The sequence below is a fragment of the Xiphophorus maculatus genome, chromosome 20 (assembly GCF_002775205.1).
Source record: "Xiphophorus maculatus strain JP 163 A chromosome 20, X_maculatus-5.0-male, whole genome shotgun sequence".
Lineage (NCBI taxonomy): Eukaryota > Metazoa > Chordata > Actinopteri > Cyprinodontiformes > Poeciliidae > Xiphophorus > Xiphophorus maculatus.
Genome location: NC_036462.1, coordinates 10,209,826 through 10,227,451, shown reverse-complemented (window position 1 = coordinate 10,227,451; position 17,626 = coordinate 10,209,826). Strand labels below are relative to the sequence as shown.

The 17,626-nt window shown below is 36.6% G+C and overlaps 1 protein-coding gene across 2 annotated transcripts; it reads left to right on the top strand.

Annotated features, from left to right (window-relative positions):
• The first annotated feature begins 2,804 nt into the window (after window positions 1-2,804).
• pank4 (pantothenate kinase 4) lies at window positions 2,805-17,039 on the top strand. Of its 2 annotated transcripts, XM_014473622.2 has the most exons (20): window positions 2,805-2,928; window positions 3,269-3,351; window positions 3,449-3,657; window positions 4,766-4,949; window positions 6,737-6,829; window positions 6,944-7,097; window positions 8,378-8,559; window positions 8,652-8,733; window positions 9,270-9,370; window positions 9,586-9,591; window positions 10,899-11,054; window positions 11,684-11,796; window positions 12,206-12,293; window positions 12,550-12,701; window positions 13,630-13,685; window positions 14,675-14,724; window positions 14,888-14,992; window positions 15,083-15,183; window positions 15,330-15,398; window positions 15,510-17,039. In XM_014473622.2, the coding sequence occupies exons 1-20, from the start codon at window positions 2,805-2,807 to the stop codon at window positions 15,730-15,732; spliced, it is 2,331 nt and encodes a 776-aa protein (XP_014329108.1). In that variant the 3' UTR covers window positions 15,733-17,039. The 2 variants fall into 2 exon arrangements, with proteins under 2 accessions (XP_014329108.1, XP_023181291.1); XM_023325523.1 differs by lacking the exon at window positions 9,586-9,591.
• The last annotated feature ends 587 nt before the right edge of the window (window positions 17,040-17,626 follow it).

The following is a 17,626-nucleotide window of genomic DNA, read 5'->3' as shown; positions in this document are numbered from 1 at the left end:
CGTACAGTGCTTTTTTGTCACCAACTGTGTGTGTAACGTGTTTCGTGTGCTGAGGAGCGACCATTAAAGGCAGAGAACAGATTCGAGGTGAGGTAGGCAGTTCTCTTGCCTCACGGCAGGGGGCGCTCATGATCCCAGACATTGTGACTCCACAACTGCAGAGTAAGACACAGTAACAACGAGCTAGCCATACAGTAAGGTCAAGTACAGCGATATATTTATAGTTTTCTCCTCTTACCACAGCAATCACTTATTAATAATCACAAAATAAACATTAAGCCTAAAACCATACTACTGCAACAGACTGAATGTTTTGCTTTTTGTGGGGGAAATATTTGAGTGTTTTTTTTATGGCGTTGTCAGTTGCTATGGCAACGAGCCTGCACGTAGCTGTACTGATACGAAGAGCGAGAAAAAAGTGGTTTTGAGTTGTACTTTAACGGCTTTCCCTTTGCTGTGGAGCACAGCACGGAATTAATAATACCTACATGTCCAATTTAGATTGAGTTAACGGAATTATTCTACGGCGGCAGCGCGGCTGTGCATGACATGTAAAATAATTGTATTTTTGCCCTCCAGCGTTGTCCGCATGCGCGAAATTTCTTTATGTAAACAATAACATGCAGGGGGTCTATATTTGTAAATCTGATTATGATTAAGTCAGTGCCTCACCAACTATGAACCTCACCGCACGTCACTGGAGTCATGACACCTACAGTCACTCCAGGAGCGAGCAACTCTCAAGCGCTTCCGACTCTAAACAACAAGGTAAATATAACGTTAGAAGTAAGACAACTATTCTTCTTATAGTGCCAACTAACTTATTCATGTATTCTTTTGTTTTTGTTGCTGCAGCTCATAAAACTTCTGGTGGAGAAATTATGCAAAGAGCAAATCAGCGGCAGCTTAAGCCTCTCCTGAGTCCAGATCCCTCAAACAGAACAGTGTTTCCAAGCTAGATAAAGCAAAGAGCTAACCTACAGAACCAGAAAAGGCAGCTAAACTATTACAAAAACTTGCAGGTTTCCCCTGAACCTGATAGGGATTTTTCCGTCCGAGCACCACAGTCCACACCAATAATAGTACAGACAAGGGCGCCCTCTGGAGATCTTGGTAAATACCTAAAGACAAAACCATATTGGTTAGAAAATATAATCAGATATAGATGTCTTCACTTCACTTACATTAAGAATATATTATTATATACATCATGTTGTCACTCTGACATTTTTATTCCTGCGTAAAAAATTACTTTCTTCCTGAAATAATACTTTCTTACTTTGTGAGGTCACAAAATTATATTCTAACCGAGAATCTAAGAATACGTTTTTTTTCTGACTTTATCTGTAGGATAAAAACAACCCTGAACATTTTTTTTAAACAAAGCAAACAAAGAAACAACAACAAACAAAAAAAAAACACACACACAAACTGCAGGTAACATTGGGACAGTGTCACAATTTTTGTGTATTTTTTCATATTTTTTCATCTACTCTTTTAACCATCAGTGACCAGTACTTGGTGTAAATAAAAAACAACAAAGACACATTTTAACCATGACTTTGCTACTTGATTCAGAAGGAAATTAAATTATCTGTAGGCCTTCTCATCGATATCCAATTCTTTTGTTTTTATCCGATATATTCTTCGTCTTATAATTTATTTATTTATTTATTCTCTTTATTTGTATATTTGTGTAATTTACTAGTATGAACATATAAATATATATTCATTTATTTAGTATCAGTATTATTATTTTTTCTTTATTTCTTTTTCTGCCTCCTTTGGAATGTGTATGGATGTATGTGTGTGTATGTCGTGTTGCTAGAAGCAGTTGCAGGGATTGGATCTCTGCTGGCTGTTTGTCTTGTGCTTAGACCTGGATGGGGTGGGTTGGGTTCTGGGAGAAATCAGCTTGAACTTCCTCTTCTCTCTATCTATAACTACTGTGTTTTCATTGTACTAATGTTTGATGTACAGTACAGACCAAAAATTTGGACACACCTTTCTAATTCAATGGGTTTTCTTTATTTTCATGACTATTTATAAGGCAATAAATCCCACTTATTAACCTGACAGGGCACACCTATGAAATGAAAACCATTTCAGGTGACTACCTCTTGAAGCCCATCAAGAAAATGCAGAGTGTGTGCAAAGCAGTAATCACAGCAAAAGGTTGCTACTTTGAAGAAACTAGAATATAAGGGGTATTTTCAGTTGTTTTACATTTTTTTGTTTAGTGCATATTTCCACATGTGTTATTCATAGTTTTGATGCCTTCAGTGTGAATCTACAATGTCAATAGTCATGAAAATAAAGGAAACTCATTGAATAAAAAGGTGTGTCCAAACTTTTGGTCTGTACTGTATGTCAAGCTGTAAAATTCAATAAACAAAGTTGGAAACCCCCCCCCCCCAAAAAACAAAGACACATTTTAAGGTGTTATTTTTTATTGAACAAAGATTATATATTTGACAGCAGATATAGAGACATCATCACAGTTTTTTATGTATTTATGTTCTTTATTATGAACAAATTATTGCAACATTTGGAACAATAAAGAGAAAATTATACAGAAATGTAAAATTATTATTATTATTATTATTATTATTATTATTATTATTATTATTAATATGATGATGGCAGTGACCAAGGCTGAAAATGAGACAAACTTGTTCATTGACGGTCTTAAAATGAAAGGCAACCCCACTACGCTCACGCCTCTCTTACTTTGCGTGCAAGCTGATTGGTTCCTTTGAGGAGTTTACGTACGGCACGTATGCAGCGTCATATCATAGCCGACCATGGCGGAATGTGGTCGAGTTGACAGCAACACAAGTAGTCACACCATGGATAAAAGCATTACCCTTCCACCGGATGAAATTTTCCGTAATATGGAGAATGCGAAGCGCTTTGCCATAGACATAGGTAATCGAAAACTTTATACCTCTTCTGGAGACATTAATAACTTTTGCAGGGATGTAGCTAATCCTCACATTTAGGGCAGGCTGCTGCAACACATGACTTAGATAAAAGTAAACAAAACAAGTAGAATTGTAGCTTCTTAAAAGACACTCTAATGTTTATTTGTGTCAGATGTAGCGTAATTTTTCTGGTAAAACGTCTGAGAGGGTTTTTTGGATAACGTTTGTTTTTGTTCAAAACGGATGTTTTAACCACCACAACTTGGTGAACTGTTACTGGTTTTGTCATTCACACATTAGCTCATGGTTTCTATTGTTTACTGCTTATGTGTTTATATTAACAGGTGGATCTCTGACTAAGCTTGCTTACTACTCTACTGTTCAACACAAGGTGGCCAAAGTACGATCATTCGACCACAGCACAAAGGTACCGTTATAAATAAATAAGCAAACGTCTGCGGGGGGTCTCTGGAGTTTTTTCTTTTTGAGATTCTCAGTACTTATCATCTTTTCTTTAATCGCAGGAAGCAGCAGGCGACAAGCTGTATGAAATAGCTGTACAGGAAGAGGTCACAGCTCGCCTGCATTTTATCAAGTTTGAAAATGCCTACATTGAGACGTGCTTGGACTTTATCAAAGACCACCTAGTCAACACCGAGACCAAAGTCATTAAAGCTACAGGTGGAGGGGCGCACAAGTTTAAAGAGCTAATAGAAAGGAAACTTGGGCTCAAGTGAGTATACAAAAGTATGTTAGAAAATGTTCATTTCACAAGACCATGTGTAAAGGTTAGAAGTTATGACAGCTGCTACATTACGCTAATTTGTTGTTGTCTTTAATTTATGTTGAGCTTTATGAAAGTTGCAACTTTAATTACAAAATTTAGATTTTATATATTGCAATAGAGTGTTTTAACAAATTATCTTTCAGTGAATTTTCAAGCATTATTTAAAATAAGATTACATGGAAAGTGATGCATACTTACAAAAGCAACAGTAATTTTTAAAGTAGATAATATAGCTTAGTTCTAATATTGAAATAAATCCTTTTCTTCTTTTTTGATGGAGTTCTGACCTTGTCTGAGTTAATGAAGAACTTGCTCCCAAACGAATCAATAGGTGCTTAAATCCGTAGACTTTTAAGCCTGTTGATTTCAAAAGAAATCTACTTATCTGCAAGTAAATCAAACACTGTTTGATAAACTGTGAGTGTGATGTTTACTATGATAGGGGACATGGATTATGTTACCAATGGCAGTTTTACTTTTACCCACAGCATGAAATAAAAAACTGATTTTGACACAGTCTAGAAGTTGTGTAGCTATGGATCAAGTTATTAGAGAACAAATGGATTTGCTGATAGTAATACTCCAGCAACACTAAACTGGAAAGTCTGCATGTACAAAGCGAAAGAAAGCCTAATTTGGTCATATTCCATAAAACAACACTGTAATAAACAGTTCTCACTCTAACTGATGCAGACAATGTAATATGAGTTTGTGTTGTGGAATGGGCTTTTTGTATTTTAATTTTAAGGATATAAGTTTTGAGAGTGTAGTAGCATTTCATTTCTCTTCATAATTTCTGCTGCTGTGAGAGTTAATTTGCCAACTAATAAAACAGATTAAATTGAAAAGCCTGTTCTAGAAGCTGCATATGTAGAAGTTTAAAAGTTCAGATGATATTTATTTTTATAATCTGCCTGTATAGCTATGAAGTACATCTGCTTTTCATTTGAAATGTTTGTCCTCTTAGTAGTACTGTAGTAAAATATGATTTCTGGTGATAATTGACAGAGCGATGAGATCGTCTTATATTTGTTTGTGTGTTGCACTGTGGCAGAGTGGACAAAGAGGATGAGATGACCTGTCTCATCAAGGGCTGTAATTTTGTGCTGAAGAACATCCCTCATGAGGCTTTCGTTTATGCCAAACATGCTGATTCAGAGTTCCGCTTTCAGACCACTAATCCTGACATCTTCCCCTACCTGCTTGTGAACATCGGCTCAGGGGTCTCAATAGTCAAGGTAATTATAGAGAACTTGAATTTATGAAACTTATGTATAAATATGAGCTTATGAGCTTTTGGCCGTATTTTAATTTCCATTTGTGAACAAACTACTAATTAAGTAGTATTGTCAATTACTTAACTTATAAGGTAAAGATACTGTATTTACGCCTCTTAATAAAGTGATTCACAAAAATAAATTTGTTCATATTTACTGTTCTTTCTACCATTAACTTCAGTAGATTTAATGTTATAGACCAACACAAAGTCATGCAAAGTTATGAAGCAGAACGTATTTACAAGTAAAAAGCTGAAATGTTGCACATATTTGCATTTTCCCCTTTAAGTCATTACTTTGAAGAACCACCTTCAGGTGTAAGTCTTATGTCTGTATGTGTTTTCCTGTTTTGCTCATCTAGAGATGAGAATTTTGGTAGTTTTGTTTTCCCAAATTGCTCACACGCAGTCAGACTGGATGTGAGCATGAATTTTCAGCATCTTTTATTTATTTTAGGTTTTGACTCTGAGAATGGCATGTATATAAGAAAATAAGGGGAAAAATATGCGTGTTTAAAATTGCAGTGGTGTGTGTTCAGATCTTGCTACGAAGCAGTCTATTCGTGGAAGGACTTTCTCTTATCTTTAATCTCAGTCAGGTATTTGTATCTCAAGCTGCTGGAGGTTATGTACAGATTGACCAGAATGGATGTGTTTTCCATTATGCATTTACAAATGCATATTGTATGACAAAAGACAAACAGTTGACATAAACTTGCTGCAACAAAAATGGAAAGCAGAGGTTCAGTTGCTTTGAGGCGGGAAAAAAACTGACACACACAAGTACAAAAGAAAAACAGACAAGAACATGTCATAGCTGGTTAAATCCTGCCAGGCAGTGAACATTCACTGCTTCCATCCTACATAAGTAACACTGCTGTTCAAATGTTCTCTGGTTTCAACTGCATCCCCTAATACATACTGTATGTTGAGCATCTGAGCTAAAAAGAGAAAACTTTGACTTAAAGCCATTATGTCAGTTGAATTTTTTGTCTTTTTATTTTATGTTTAATGATTGACTAGAGCAGGGGTGGGCAACTCCAGGCCTCGAGGGCCAGTCTCCTGCAACTTTTAGATGTACCTCTACTTCAACACACCTGAGTCAAATAATGAGGTCATTAGCAGGACTCTGGAGAACTTGACTGCACTTAGGAGGTGATTCAGCTGTTGGATTCAAGCGTGTTGGATCAGGGAGACATCTAAGAGTTGCAGGACACCGGCCCTTGAGGACCAGGATTGCCCACCCCTGGACTAGCGTGTTCATATTTTATGTTCAGTTTAGAGAGCACTGTTGCTGTCAAAGTAAACTTTATGTAAAAGACTTGTGTTTTTCTTAATACGATAGAATCCCGGCTCTGGTCCTTACTGAAAGCTTAAACATGAAGAAAATGGATATCTGGAGCTGCTTCTATCCACTACAGCTATTTCTACTGCACAACAATGTGCAAACATGTCTGTTAAGAAGACATGAGGGCATATTTTAATGTACATTTGATATATGTTACAGTTCAAGACAGGAACCAATATTATGTTGATCCCCATGGCTTTATAGTCTTAAATAACATGATTAAAAGTTTCTGAATGTCCCTTCCTTCAGAAATAGATTGATTTCAGGTGATTGAAACTACACAGGAATCTGAAAACTTTTCTTTAAGATGTATTTGAAGATGTAGGAAAGATTTTAGATGAAAATGTTGCTTATTATGACATATTTAGCCTCCTATGCACATCTTTGTGTATTTTTGACAGGTTGAATCAGAGGACAAATTTGAGCGAATAGGTGGAAGCTCAATAGGCGGCGGGACATTCTGGGGCCTTGGAGCGTTGCTCACCAAGACAAAGGTATCTCTAATAAAGTTCTGTAGTTGTTACTTTATTTCAATTATTGTGTTGCCATCTCGGTGCATTTCAGTTACCTCAAGTCTTCTAAACTACATTTATCTTTCTCTTGTGCAGAGATTTGATGAGTTACTACAGTTGGCCTCTAAAGGACAGCATTCAAGCGTCGATATGCTTGTCAAAGACATCTACGGAGGATCTTATGCATGTTTGGGGTTGACTGGAGACCTTATAGCAAGTAGTTTTGGGAAGTCTGCAACAGCTGACAAAGGTGATGCACAGACAAACAGATGTCATGTTGAAATATATTTTGAGCGTACATCTTTTCCCGGATGACTGCAAGAGTTATTATTATTTTGGATATTCAGTATATTGATATTACAAAACTAAATACAGTGTGGACCATTTCTTTAAAGGACTGTCAATTTTAATTGATAGCAGCTACAGTGTTGTGTATTAGCTACTTAAAAAACATTAACATAATTGTTAGTGAAAATTTTGGTTTCTGTTTTTTGATGACCTACAGATTTTAGATTTCAATACATTGGGAACAAAACTCAATTTTAACCACCATCAATGAAAATTAGTGGGATCTTTAAAGTTTTAACTCAGTAGCTACAACCTTTTTAAACAAATTGTGTAAAAATGCTAAAACACATATAATTATGTTATTTAAATACATTATGTACATTGTGTTGTTTCATTAACACAGGGTTCATTTAGTCATAATGAAGAATGAGAATGAGTGCCTTTCACCCAGTGCTGATATTTCAAATGTTAGGAAATGACAGCAAACCTTTGCTGCTGTTGAGCAACTGCTGTTGTAGTTTATTCATCTTTATTCTGAATTCCAATATTGTTAATAGAGATACAAATCCCTTTTTGGCTTGCAGTGCTTTTTCAGTGCATCCCCTTCTAAGGTTTTTTTGTCACAACATCACAGACTTAGAGGATTTTTTTTTTATTCAAGTGCTGTGTACAGTGCTGTGAAAAAGCAAACCAGGATTTTCGAGGATCCTGAATTTTGTTTTGCCTGAAGTTATCTTTGTCTAATATATTTTCATGATCTAAACCATTTAATCTGTGACAAAACAATCTAGGTTTTAACTCCCCCCCCCCCCCAAAACTAAAGTAATGCAGGTTTGTAATTGGGAAAGGAAATTATACATGATTTCCATTTTTTTCCCCAACATTATGAAAAGTGTGGTGTGCATTTCTGTCCCACCCCCTTTAGTCTAATACTCCTAATTAAAATTTTATGAAGACAACAGCCTTCAGAAGTTATATAGTTTGTGAGAAACCAGTAATGGACGACAAGCATCATGAAGGTAAAGAAACAGAGCAATCAGTCAAGGGACACAAATGCAGCAAAGTTTAAAGCAAGTTTAGGGTATAAAGCAGTATCTCAAGCTTTAAATGCCTCATGGAGCACAGTATTAAAATGCATGGTTGTAACACGACAGTCATAAGTATACGACTACATTTGCAGGGGACTATATTTGTCCTCATATAGAAGACCGTTATCTCATGTAATTTGTTTTTGAATTGTAGAGTTCTCTAACGAAGACATGGCCAAGAGTTTACTCCATATGATCAGCAACGATATCGGACAGCTAGCCTGTCTGTACGCCAAACTCCACAACCTGTCCCGAGTGTACTTTGGAGGCTTCTTTATCAGAGGACACCCCGTCACCATGCACACAATAACTTATAGCATCAATTTCTTTACAAAGGTAAGATTTATTTACTTTTATGACACAGAAATTCTGTCATCTGCTATATGTGTTGCTCATATGTTGAGACCCCTCATGTTCTGTTATTGCAGGGTGAAGTTCAGGCTTTGTTTTTGAGACATGAAGGCTATCTTGGAGCCATTGGAGCTTTTCTCAAAGGAGCAGAGGAAGATAGTAAGGACATATTAGTCTGGTATATTCTCCCATCAGGACGCAGTACAAAAAAAGAGCTAATTAGAAACTTGGAAGAGCTTGAATTTCTGCACAGGAATGTAGGGCGGTGGAGGTGCTGAGGAAAATCTTAACTGAATCCTGCTATTTTACAGCTTGCCATGCAGAAATGTTAACATTGCAGTGATATTATAGGAGTATGTTTAGCCAGCATAAATAGCAATACAAATCACAGAAAAAAAATAAGTGACACATTTTACAAACCCTCAAGCTGCTAGGGCTGTTGCAACCATTCTCATATTCCGGTTTCAGTGATTGCATCATAATCAGAGGAGAGAAATGACTGAATCACCTGTTTCAATGTCAAACCTGCAGCTGATGTGACTGGATTTAACTAAATAATGTCATTAGATTTTATACCTTTTTGTTTTACCACATTAAAAAGATCAAAAATAATGTTATTACAATGTCATCGACATGTTAATGGTTGAAATACAGTGACACATGCATGTAATTATGGGGCTGTTTTTCTTTTTTAGATCCAAACCAGTACAGCTGGGGTGAAAACTATGCAGGAAGCTCCGGTTTGATGAGTGTCTCTCCTGACATGAATCCAATGCAGCGTGCTCGCAGTGGAACTGTAAGTCATATGATCCTTTGGCCTATTTATCACACAAAGGCATCCATTTTCTTTCTGCAGGAGGTTTGTTTTTTTTTTCAATATAATTTTCTCATTTTTTAAAATGATTTATTTAAAACCATAATCATTGTAATCATACAAAGTCACATCTTGAGTCTGATAATCATCCATTTCCTTTCCACTCATTCTTCTGTTCACCTAACTCTTTCCTTCAGTTTCCTGTAAGTATCTCCTCCTGCTTCATGTGTTTTCCTTTCTTTAATGACATACTGCTTCTGGACACAGTTATTTGTTGCATAGCTTGAAGCTTAACTCTCAAACAGTAACAAAAACTATGTTTGCTCCGTTTGACGTAAGGGTGCTTAGCTCTAAATCACCTGCTTCTAATTGTTTCTAACCAAATTATTTTCTACCAGATGATTTAAAATGACTTGTTTGTGGTTTCCAGTGGTCAATAACAGCGTGTACTGTGCTTTCTCATCTCGTGATGTGGTGCTTCGAAGCTTTAGGCCTCTGTAGAAAAATAGAAACTAATATTCCCTTTACTCTTAGCTGCCCTTGGAATGTTTTAGCATCCATTTAGGAATAAATTCATCACAGATGATATTTTAAATCAGTTGTTTTTCATGCAGTTCAGAAGACTTTGTATGCAGTATATTGCAAAAGTATCCATGCCTCTTGAACAGTTACAGCCATAGATTTTGATATGCTTTTTTGAGATAGTATGTGATTGAAGAACATAAAATAGTAATTATGAAGTAGAGGTAAAATTATTTTATATTGGTTTTAAAAGCCTTTAAATTACATTTCTGAAAAGTGTGACTTCCATTTGTATTTAGCCCGTTTTTTTTATTCCCTTAAATACAATCAAATACAAATGCAATCAAATGCAGCAAATACAATCAATGCCCTTAAATCACCTCATTAGTAGATAGTCCATCTGTGTGTAATTTAGTCTTCCTATAGACACGTATTCTCTGAGATATTTACTAGAGAAAGACCAGTTTTGGTCTTTCATCGTCACAAAGACCAAGGAACACACCAGACAGATCAGGTAAGAGATTTTAAATAAATAGAGTTGGGCTTTGAGCATCACACACAATTCTATTCTATCAATAATCTGAAAATGACAGCAGTATGGCACAACTTAGTCTTCTTCCTAACCTGACTGGCCAGGCAGGGAGAGCATTGATGAAAGTGGCAACCTAGAGGCTTGTGGTAACTTTTTAAAAGTTGCAGAGATTCACGGCTTAGCTGGGAGAATTGTCTTGTTAGTGGCTTTTAGGATTAAGTCCTGCTGTAACTCCCTGCTTCTTCTTAACTTGTCACTCCAAACCTTCTTTGTGTCAATTTGGAGGAAAATTGCTAACATTAGAAAAAACTGCCAGTGCTGCAAGAAGTACTTTCAAGTTATTTCTAATGTAGATGTGCTGAGGGATAGTGTTTTTCAACAGTTCAAAAGTTTGTCATTTTTTTGTTTTTGAACAAAACTTAAAGTATGTGTTGATTTATATCACTTTGTTTCCAGTTTGACATGTTAGAGATGGACCGTCTGGATAGACAGCTGGTGAATTTGCCTCTACTCCAGGATCCTTCCTCCTACATCCCCGACACAGTCGACCTCACAGAGGATGCTCAGGCCCGGGAATACTGGCTATACTGCTTTGAAGAAGCTTTAGATGGGGTAAGATAACTGAAATTAATTCAGACAAACTTGTGAACAGTTGCAAAAATTCTTTCAAAATCAAATTTTAAAAATACATGAACTATTAAAGTCAGATCTATGTCTTATTTTTTCAAGCAGCCCAATTTAGAGTTTTCTTTTGCTTCTGTTAACTTTAATTTGTATGTTAGGATTACTCTCTCCAAGCCGTTTAAAAAGATTTTAACTTTTGAAGTTAGGTTATCTTATAAATTTTATGTTTTGAGTTATTTATTAAAACCAATCTCAACCCCCTTCAACTGTTGATAATTCATTAATTTTCATTTTGGGTGGCTCCAACACGCTGCAGCATGTCTGTGTGTCTTCTAGCATATTCCCTCCAAGGCATAACTGTACAAATCCTATAACAAGGAAGAAAGTTATGTCATTATTTTCACATACTAGCAATATAGTTAATATATACCTAAGAATGTTTGGTTATTTATTTGAGTTTTGTCAAAGCTTGACACAGTTTTAGATTAAAGTCAGAATTCAAACTTTTTTTCTCCCATGGCATAATCCTCTTCCGTATGTTCGCCATGTGAAAGTTGTAAATGTAGTCCAGCCAGGCTGTGAACAGAGCTGAAGGCTGTTCTTCTTTCTTGGAGCAGGTGGTGAAGAGAGCTGTAGCAAGCCAGCCGGACATACCAGAGGCAGCTGAGCGAGCTGAGAAGTTTCGTCAGAAGTATCTACACAAACTTCAAACTCTGCGCCATCAGCCATTGTAAGGGTTCTTGTATGTCCTGTCTGCTTCAGCTTAACCTAGAGGTTGCCTTTAAATCCAAACTAAAAACCTTCTCATTGTCTGCATTAGCTTCATGTCTTCATACTTCCTTTTACTGCCTCCTCATTTCAAAGGAATTTTTAATGTTAATTCTATCTATTATTTCAGTTTTAGGAGTGAGCTGTGCTAAGTAAGTGTGCATTAGTTGTAATTTAGTTTGTTTATGCTTAGTGTCTGGGTATGTGATTTGGGAAAAAAATCATTGATGTCAAACTTAGAGTTTCAGTTTCTATAAATTCAATCTGTCGCAAATAATAGAAATCTGCGAGAAACACGTGTTTCCATCCCAGCTCTGTTGTCTGTTTATGTTTTTCTTTGGCTAATGTAGAGTGCTTCTCTTCTCACCTAGTGCTTATGGATCCCTCACTGTCAGAAGTCTGTTAGACACGAGGGAACACTGTTTAAACGAGTTCAACTTTCCTGATCCCTACTCTAAGGTCTGAGTGAAACCTGTCAAATCTGTTACTCTCCTTGTTATGTTTGTGCTCTACACTAGTATGGTCCTCATTGATCCATACTGTCACTCATTTTGTCTTCTACAGTCTTAGCGTGACACAAATGATTTCCATATGTTAAAATTAAATGAAGTACTGTCGTAGTTTAATCCTTTTCTTGCAATTGTAAGTGTGACTTGCTTAAGCCTCTTACTGGTTTAATGTAATAACCGCAATGTCGCGTTTTGTTCCGTTTCAGATTAAAGAAAGGGAAAACGACATTGCTCTCAAGTACTACCAGAAAGCAGTGAAGTCCTTGGAGGAGCTGAGCTGGGAGGACAGACAGTTTGCTCTGGTTAGGGGCGTCTTGGCAGGGAATGTTTTTGACTGGGGAGCCAAGGCTGTGTCAGAGTAAGGTTACTAAAGTGGAGTTTATACTAACATATTTTTCTTTCCCTACTGAAAGATTGGTGATCATACTTTTTGCAACTTCACATGCTATAAGGTCACAGAGTACATGATTTACCAAACCAACTACAGCAAACTGAACATTTTGAAGTATGGTGTAAACCCTGGGGTTTAAAGTGCATGATATAATTTATTCCACAAATTAATTTCTTACATCAAAGCTGGATTTATGCAAAAAGATGTTTTACATCTTACACAAAATTGTAGCATTTAGATATAAACAAAAGTATAAACAAAAGTTTGTACAGTTATTTAGAAAAGAAACACTGGCATATAAAACATTGGCAAAATGAGCTGATACTATTTTGTAAATGGCAAAGAGTTTTTTTAAGAAACTGAATCAGGAATTAGTCGAACTCAAAAAAATTCTGCTCAAAAAATTTTCAATATGTTTTGGCTGTGACGGAAATGGGTCGGATATCTCACTCACTTGCAGAATTCAGTCTTTCTATCCTATCCTTATTGTCCCAACTTGATTGACCAACTGTTCCCTACAGTTGCAGACTTTTCCTGATTGGTAATAAAATGTAAAACTCCTTTTAAAATTTTTGAATTTTAAAACAAACAAAATAAATCACATAGCGTGTTCTCAGCTTTAGTCAACTCATACTTTGTTAACTTCCAAATATTGTAAAATAGGAATGAAACTAAGCAGTTAGTGATACTCTGACCATGACAAATTTTCAAACAAACTTTGCTCCTCTTTTTGGTGTTGTAATCTACAATGTTTTGACTGAATGCAGTTCAGTTCTAATTCTTTTTTATTTTATTTGGAACTTTGCATTTTTTCATCGGAATACTGTGATCCATTAGAATCATTCTTAAGTTTGTTTCAAACAGTTTTCTCATACTTTTGTTTTTATACATACAGGGTCCTGGAGTCTAACCCTGAGTTTGGGTTTGAAGAAGCTAAACGACGATTAGAAGGTATCCCAAAGTTTATGTTTAATTCTGTCTGTTAATCAGGAACAAAAACAGCATTATATTATAGTTGCAGCATTTATCCCTGAATCAAAAAATATTTAACATCCATTTTGAGTTTGTATCTGGGTTCTGTGACGATGTAGCCTCTCTGTTAATCTCTTATCTGGAGTAGACATTGTTTTGTGTGCTTTTGTGTTGAGCAAGAAGAAATAAAACATACACAGCTTATTGTCCAGTTTGCTAGTGTCTTTCAAACGTTTTAAATTTTTAACCTTCTGTCAGCTATTAACCACAAACCTATAAATATGGATATAAATGTAGAAAACCAGACTGTATTTTGGGGGACATTTTTACCAATGTAGGTCAAAAGGTTTTATCATCTGACCAGAGCACATGTTTAGTGTTTGCTTAAACAATACAAACCTTTTCAGTGCAACGCTCTGAAGAAAGCATTGGACTGTAATTCAACTCTTTCTTGGAGCACAAGAAAGCGTTGTGATGATGAGAGATTGTTATGATGATTTGCTGAAGGCAGAGTGTCGGAAAGAGCAGGAGGTCCTCACAGAGACGGAAGTCAATTTCAAGGCGTAAAATTACAAAGTCTGAGTTTTTTAAGACATGTTTGATATGTACAGCATTTTTATAACAACTGAAAGAAACAGTTACTTGATTATGCCATAAAATCGCACTGCATGCCTGGGAATACATAACAGCATAAATGCAAAGGGTAAAATGATTATGGCTTTTGTAATTAGTTTTGCCTGTCTTCCCTTACACAAATAACCAAACCAAAGCCTACTGAAGGATGTAAACCTTCATTTGCTTAACGCAACAAACTTTTTTATCCCTCTAAGTCTGTGCTCTTCTATCCACTATGTACATTTATCATATAGGAGTATTTTCCCTATTCTTACTTCAAACTGGTAGGAAAAAATGCCTCAACAAAAGTCATTTCTCAATCAAACTGATTTTTACTTTTTGTTTTTCCTCAGATCGGCCATGGCTCGTTGATTCTTTTGATCAGTGGCTCGAGAGATTAAAGGTCAGACCTTTCTACTGCCTGCTAGCTAAAACATACTTCATTTGAGCTTCTCCAACTGGAAACTCAACAAATGTCACAACTCTCCTTCTTGACAGATGGTTTTGTGTTACATGCCCTTTGTAATTAATGCTTCAATGCAGTTTATGCTGGTTCTCTGTTGCAGGGTCCTCCTCATCGGTGTGCCTTGTTTTTTGTGGATAATAGTGGAGTAGACATCATTTTAGGGGTGATACCTTTTGTCAGAGAGCTTCTCTCTCGGGGCACAGAGGTGAGGAACTGAAGACATAATGACTGAAGTTCTACATTTCATAAAATCTGTCTTACAATTTGTAATACCTAATATGTGTTCACATTACAGGTTGTGTTAGCTAGTAATTCCGGTCCAGCTTTAAATGATGTAACAAACAGCGAACTTCAGATTCTGACAGAAAGAATCGCAGCAATGGATCCTGTGATTGAGTATGAGTGATTTCAGAATTAATTATTTTATGCATTGCATGAATTATGAATTGCATAGAAAATCTGTTCAGTATTTTATAAATGCATTGATTCTAAAAGCTGCTGGAAAAACAGTGAATTGTGGATTGTTTTTTTTTTCTGTGTAGCTCTGCCCTGAGGGAGGACAGGCTGACATTAGTCCAGAATGGTTCCAGTTCTCCCTGTTTGGATCTGAGGTGGGTGGATAATATTAATGCTGCAAATATCCCATTTAAGAACAAAAACCGGAGACGTCCTCATGACAGTAAAGTCATAATTTCAAAACTGATTCCTCTGTGGTTCCTCAGCCGCCTGGACAAGGTCCTGGCGATGTTGGTGAGGGAGCGGCAGACCGACTTGGTGATCATCGAGGGAATGGGTCGAGCCATCCACACCAACTACTATGCCATGCTCAGCTGTGAGAGCCTCAAGATGGCTGTCATCAAGAACTCATGGTTGGCCGACCGACTGGGAGGAAAACTCTTCAGTGTGGTTTTTAAATACGAGGTTCCAGCCGGAAAATCCCATTAGGACGCTACAGCTCTGACGCCATAAAGAAGTTTAAATTAAACACAGTAGTTAATCAGCTAGAACAGTTTGACTGGATCACCGAATGTATTGACTGGGATTGTAAATTCTAATTGGATGAACATTTGCTTTTAAGGATGATCATTTATAGAAGTTTTTTTTTTCTCGCATTTTTGGTTTTACTGTTTCATGAACTCCAGGGGTTCTCCCTCTTCCCCTTCCCAAGTTTCTGTCTAGCTGTGTTCAGTCATCACTGCCGGTTCATCTCATTCATCACCTGAGAAATCAAAACTGTCTGTGTTTAGAAAAGTTTTGCAGAAGTTAAAATGTATTCTGAAACCTCTAAAAAAAAAAAAAAAGTAGAAGCCTCTGGTTGGTTCGTAGATTGCCACGGAAACGAGCAGTTGGATCATTAACATTTCTTATCCATGTAGCACACTTTATTAATGCCATGAAATGTATTTAATGTGCCTTAAGCTTGATGTGATACAAACATCTTTCACTCAGATTGTGTTTCATTCTTGTTGCAAGTTTAACTGCTTTGGTCCAGCTCACGTTTGTTGCACATTAAGGAAAGGAAACAAATCACTATTTGACTGCCAGCAATTAATTGGAGATTAAGGAATGGAGTATTGTCTCTGACATTTGTTTAGAGGTTAAGAGTCAGAGAAAATATTTCATCAGAGTGGGGAAGTAGCTGCACTTTACCGCTGTAATTAAAGGCACCGGCATGGTTTCCTCCACTGGGTGGCAGTATTCTACTGTGTAGATATTTCTTTATCAAATCCTTCCCATGGTGCTTGGTGTCAAAATTAACACTGCATAATTCAGGTTAAGCGTTCTGTGAGCATCACAATATTGAGAAAATGTCATTTATTTTCAGCAGTTCACTGGCATGCTAGAATACACTCTATATTCCATTTAAAAATAATAATAAAAAAAAAAATCAGAGTTTGATGCAATAATACTGCAGCACCTGGTCGATGTTGTGGTAGTGAAGTTAGTGGGTGGATAACTTCATTTAAAAAAAAAAAAAGGTAGGATTTGAGGTGTAAATAGATTAGAAAAGCATCAATGTGGAAATATCTCCACAAAAACTTTTGGACTCATGTTTCAATGCTTTATTTCTCCTTTTGTACATATGTACATATTCTCCTTTTGTACACACACACTCACAAGAGTGAGTGTGTGTGTAAATATATACATATTATATAAAATCCAGCTGTATCTCTTCACTTAGCCACACAAAGCACAGATTTTGAGTATTATTCTTCTGACAATCAGTTTTAATTAAATTGTGAAAACATTGATTTTAGCGTGTGTATTTTTTCCGTGTGCCTGTGTGTTCATTTCTATTTGTGGATGTGTCTGGGGAGAAATAAGACGAGCTGCCCCCTTATTAAAAAAGTGAACGTGCTCCTGGCAGAATCAAAGCTCAACACTCTGGTATGGGGTGCTTGGCGCCTGCTGGGGAGCTCTGAGCAGATATTGCATGAGCTGCCTCAGCAGGGGGTCCGCCTGCTTTTCCTTGCACTTATCTTTTTGACTACTAAAATTGCACTCCACCAGATCCTATTAATACCCTATTGGCCCTATTTTCGTGAAATTTGCTTAAAAACTGTCTCCCCTTGTTTAGGTTCCACTATCTGTTTCATTACTAGTATTCTTTTTTTCTGCTTCGACAGAAACAGAAAAAAGGACTGCTCCGTTGTGGAGCATGTCGGGGTCAACAATCATTTGCTGGATATGACTGGTATCCTCGACATTTCGCTCAAACCAAGTCCAGTGGTGAAAGTTTGGGCTCACTATCTATAGACAGAAGCGCAGTCTTCCCAGAGCTGGAGGTGTCTCCATTTTGTTTGCTGGGAACCTTAGCCAAAGCTGGCTTACCTCGACT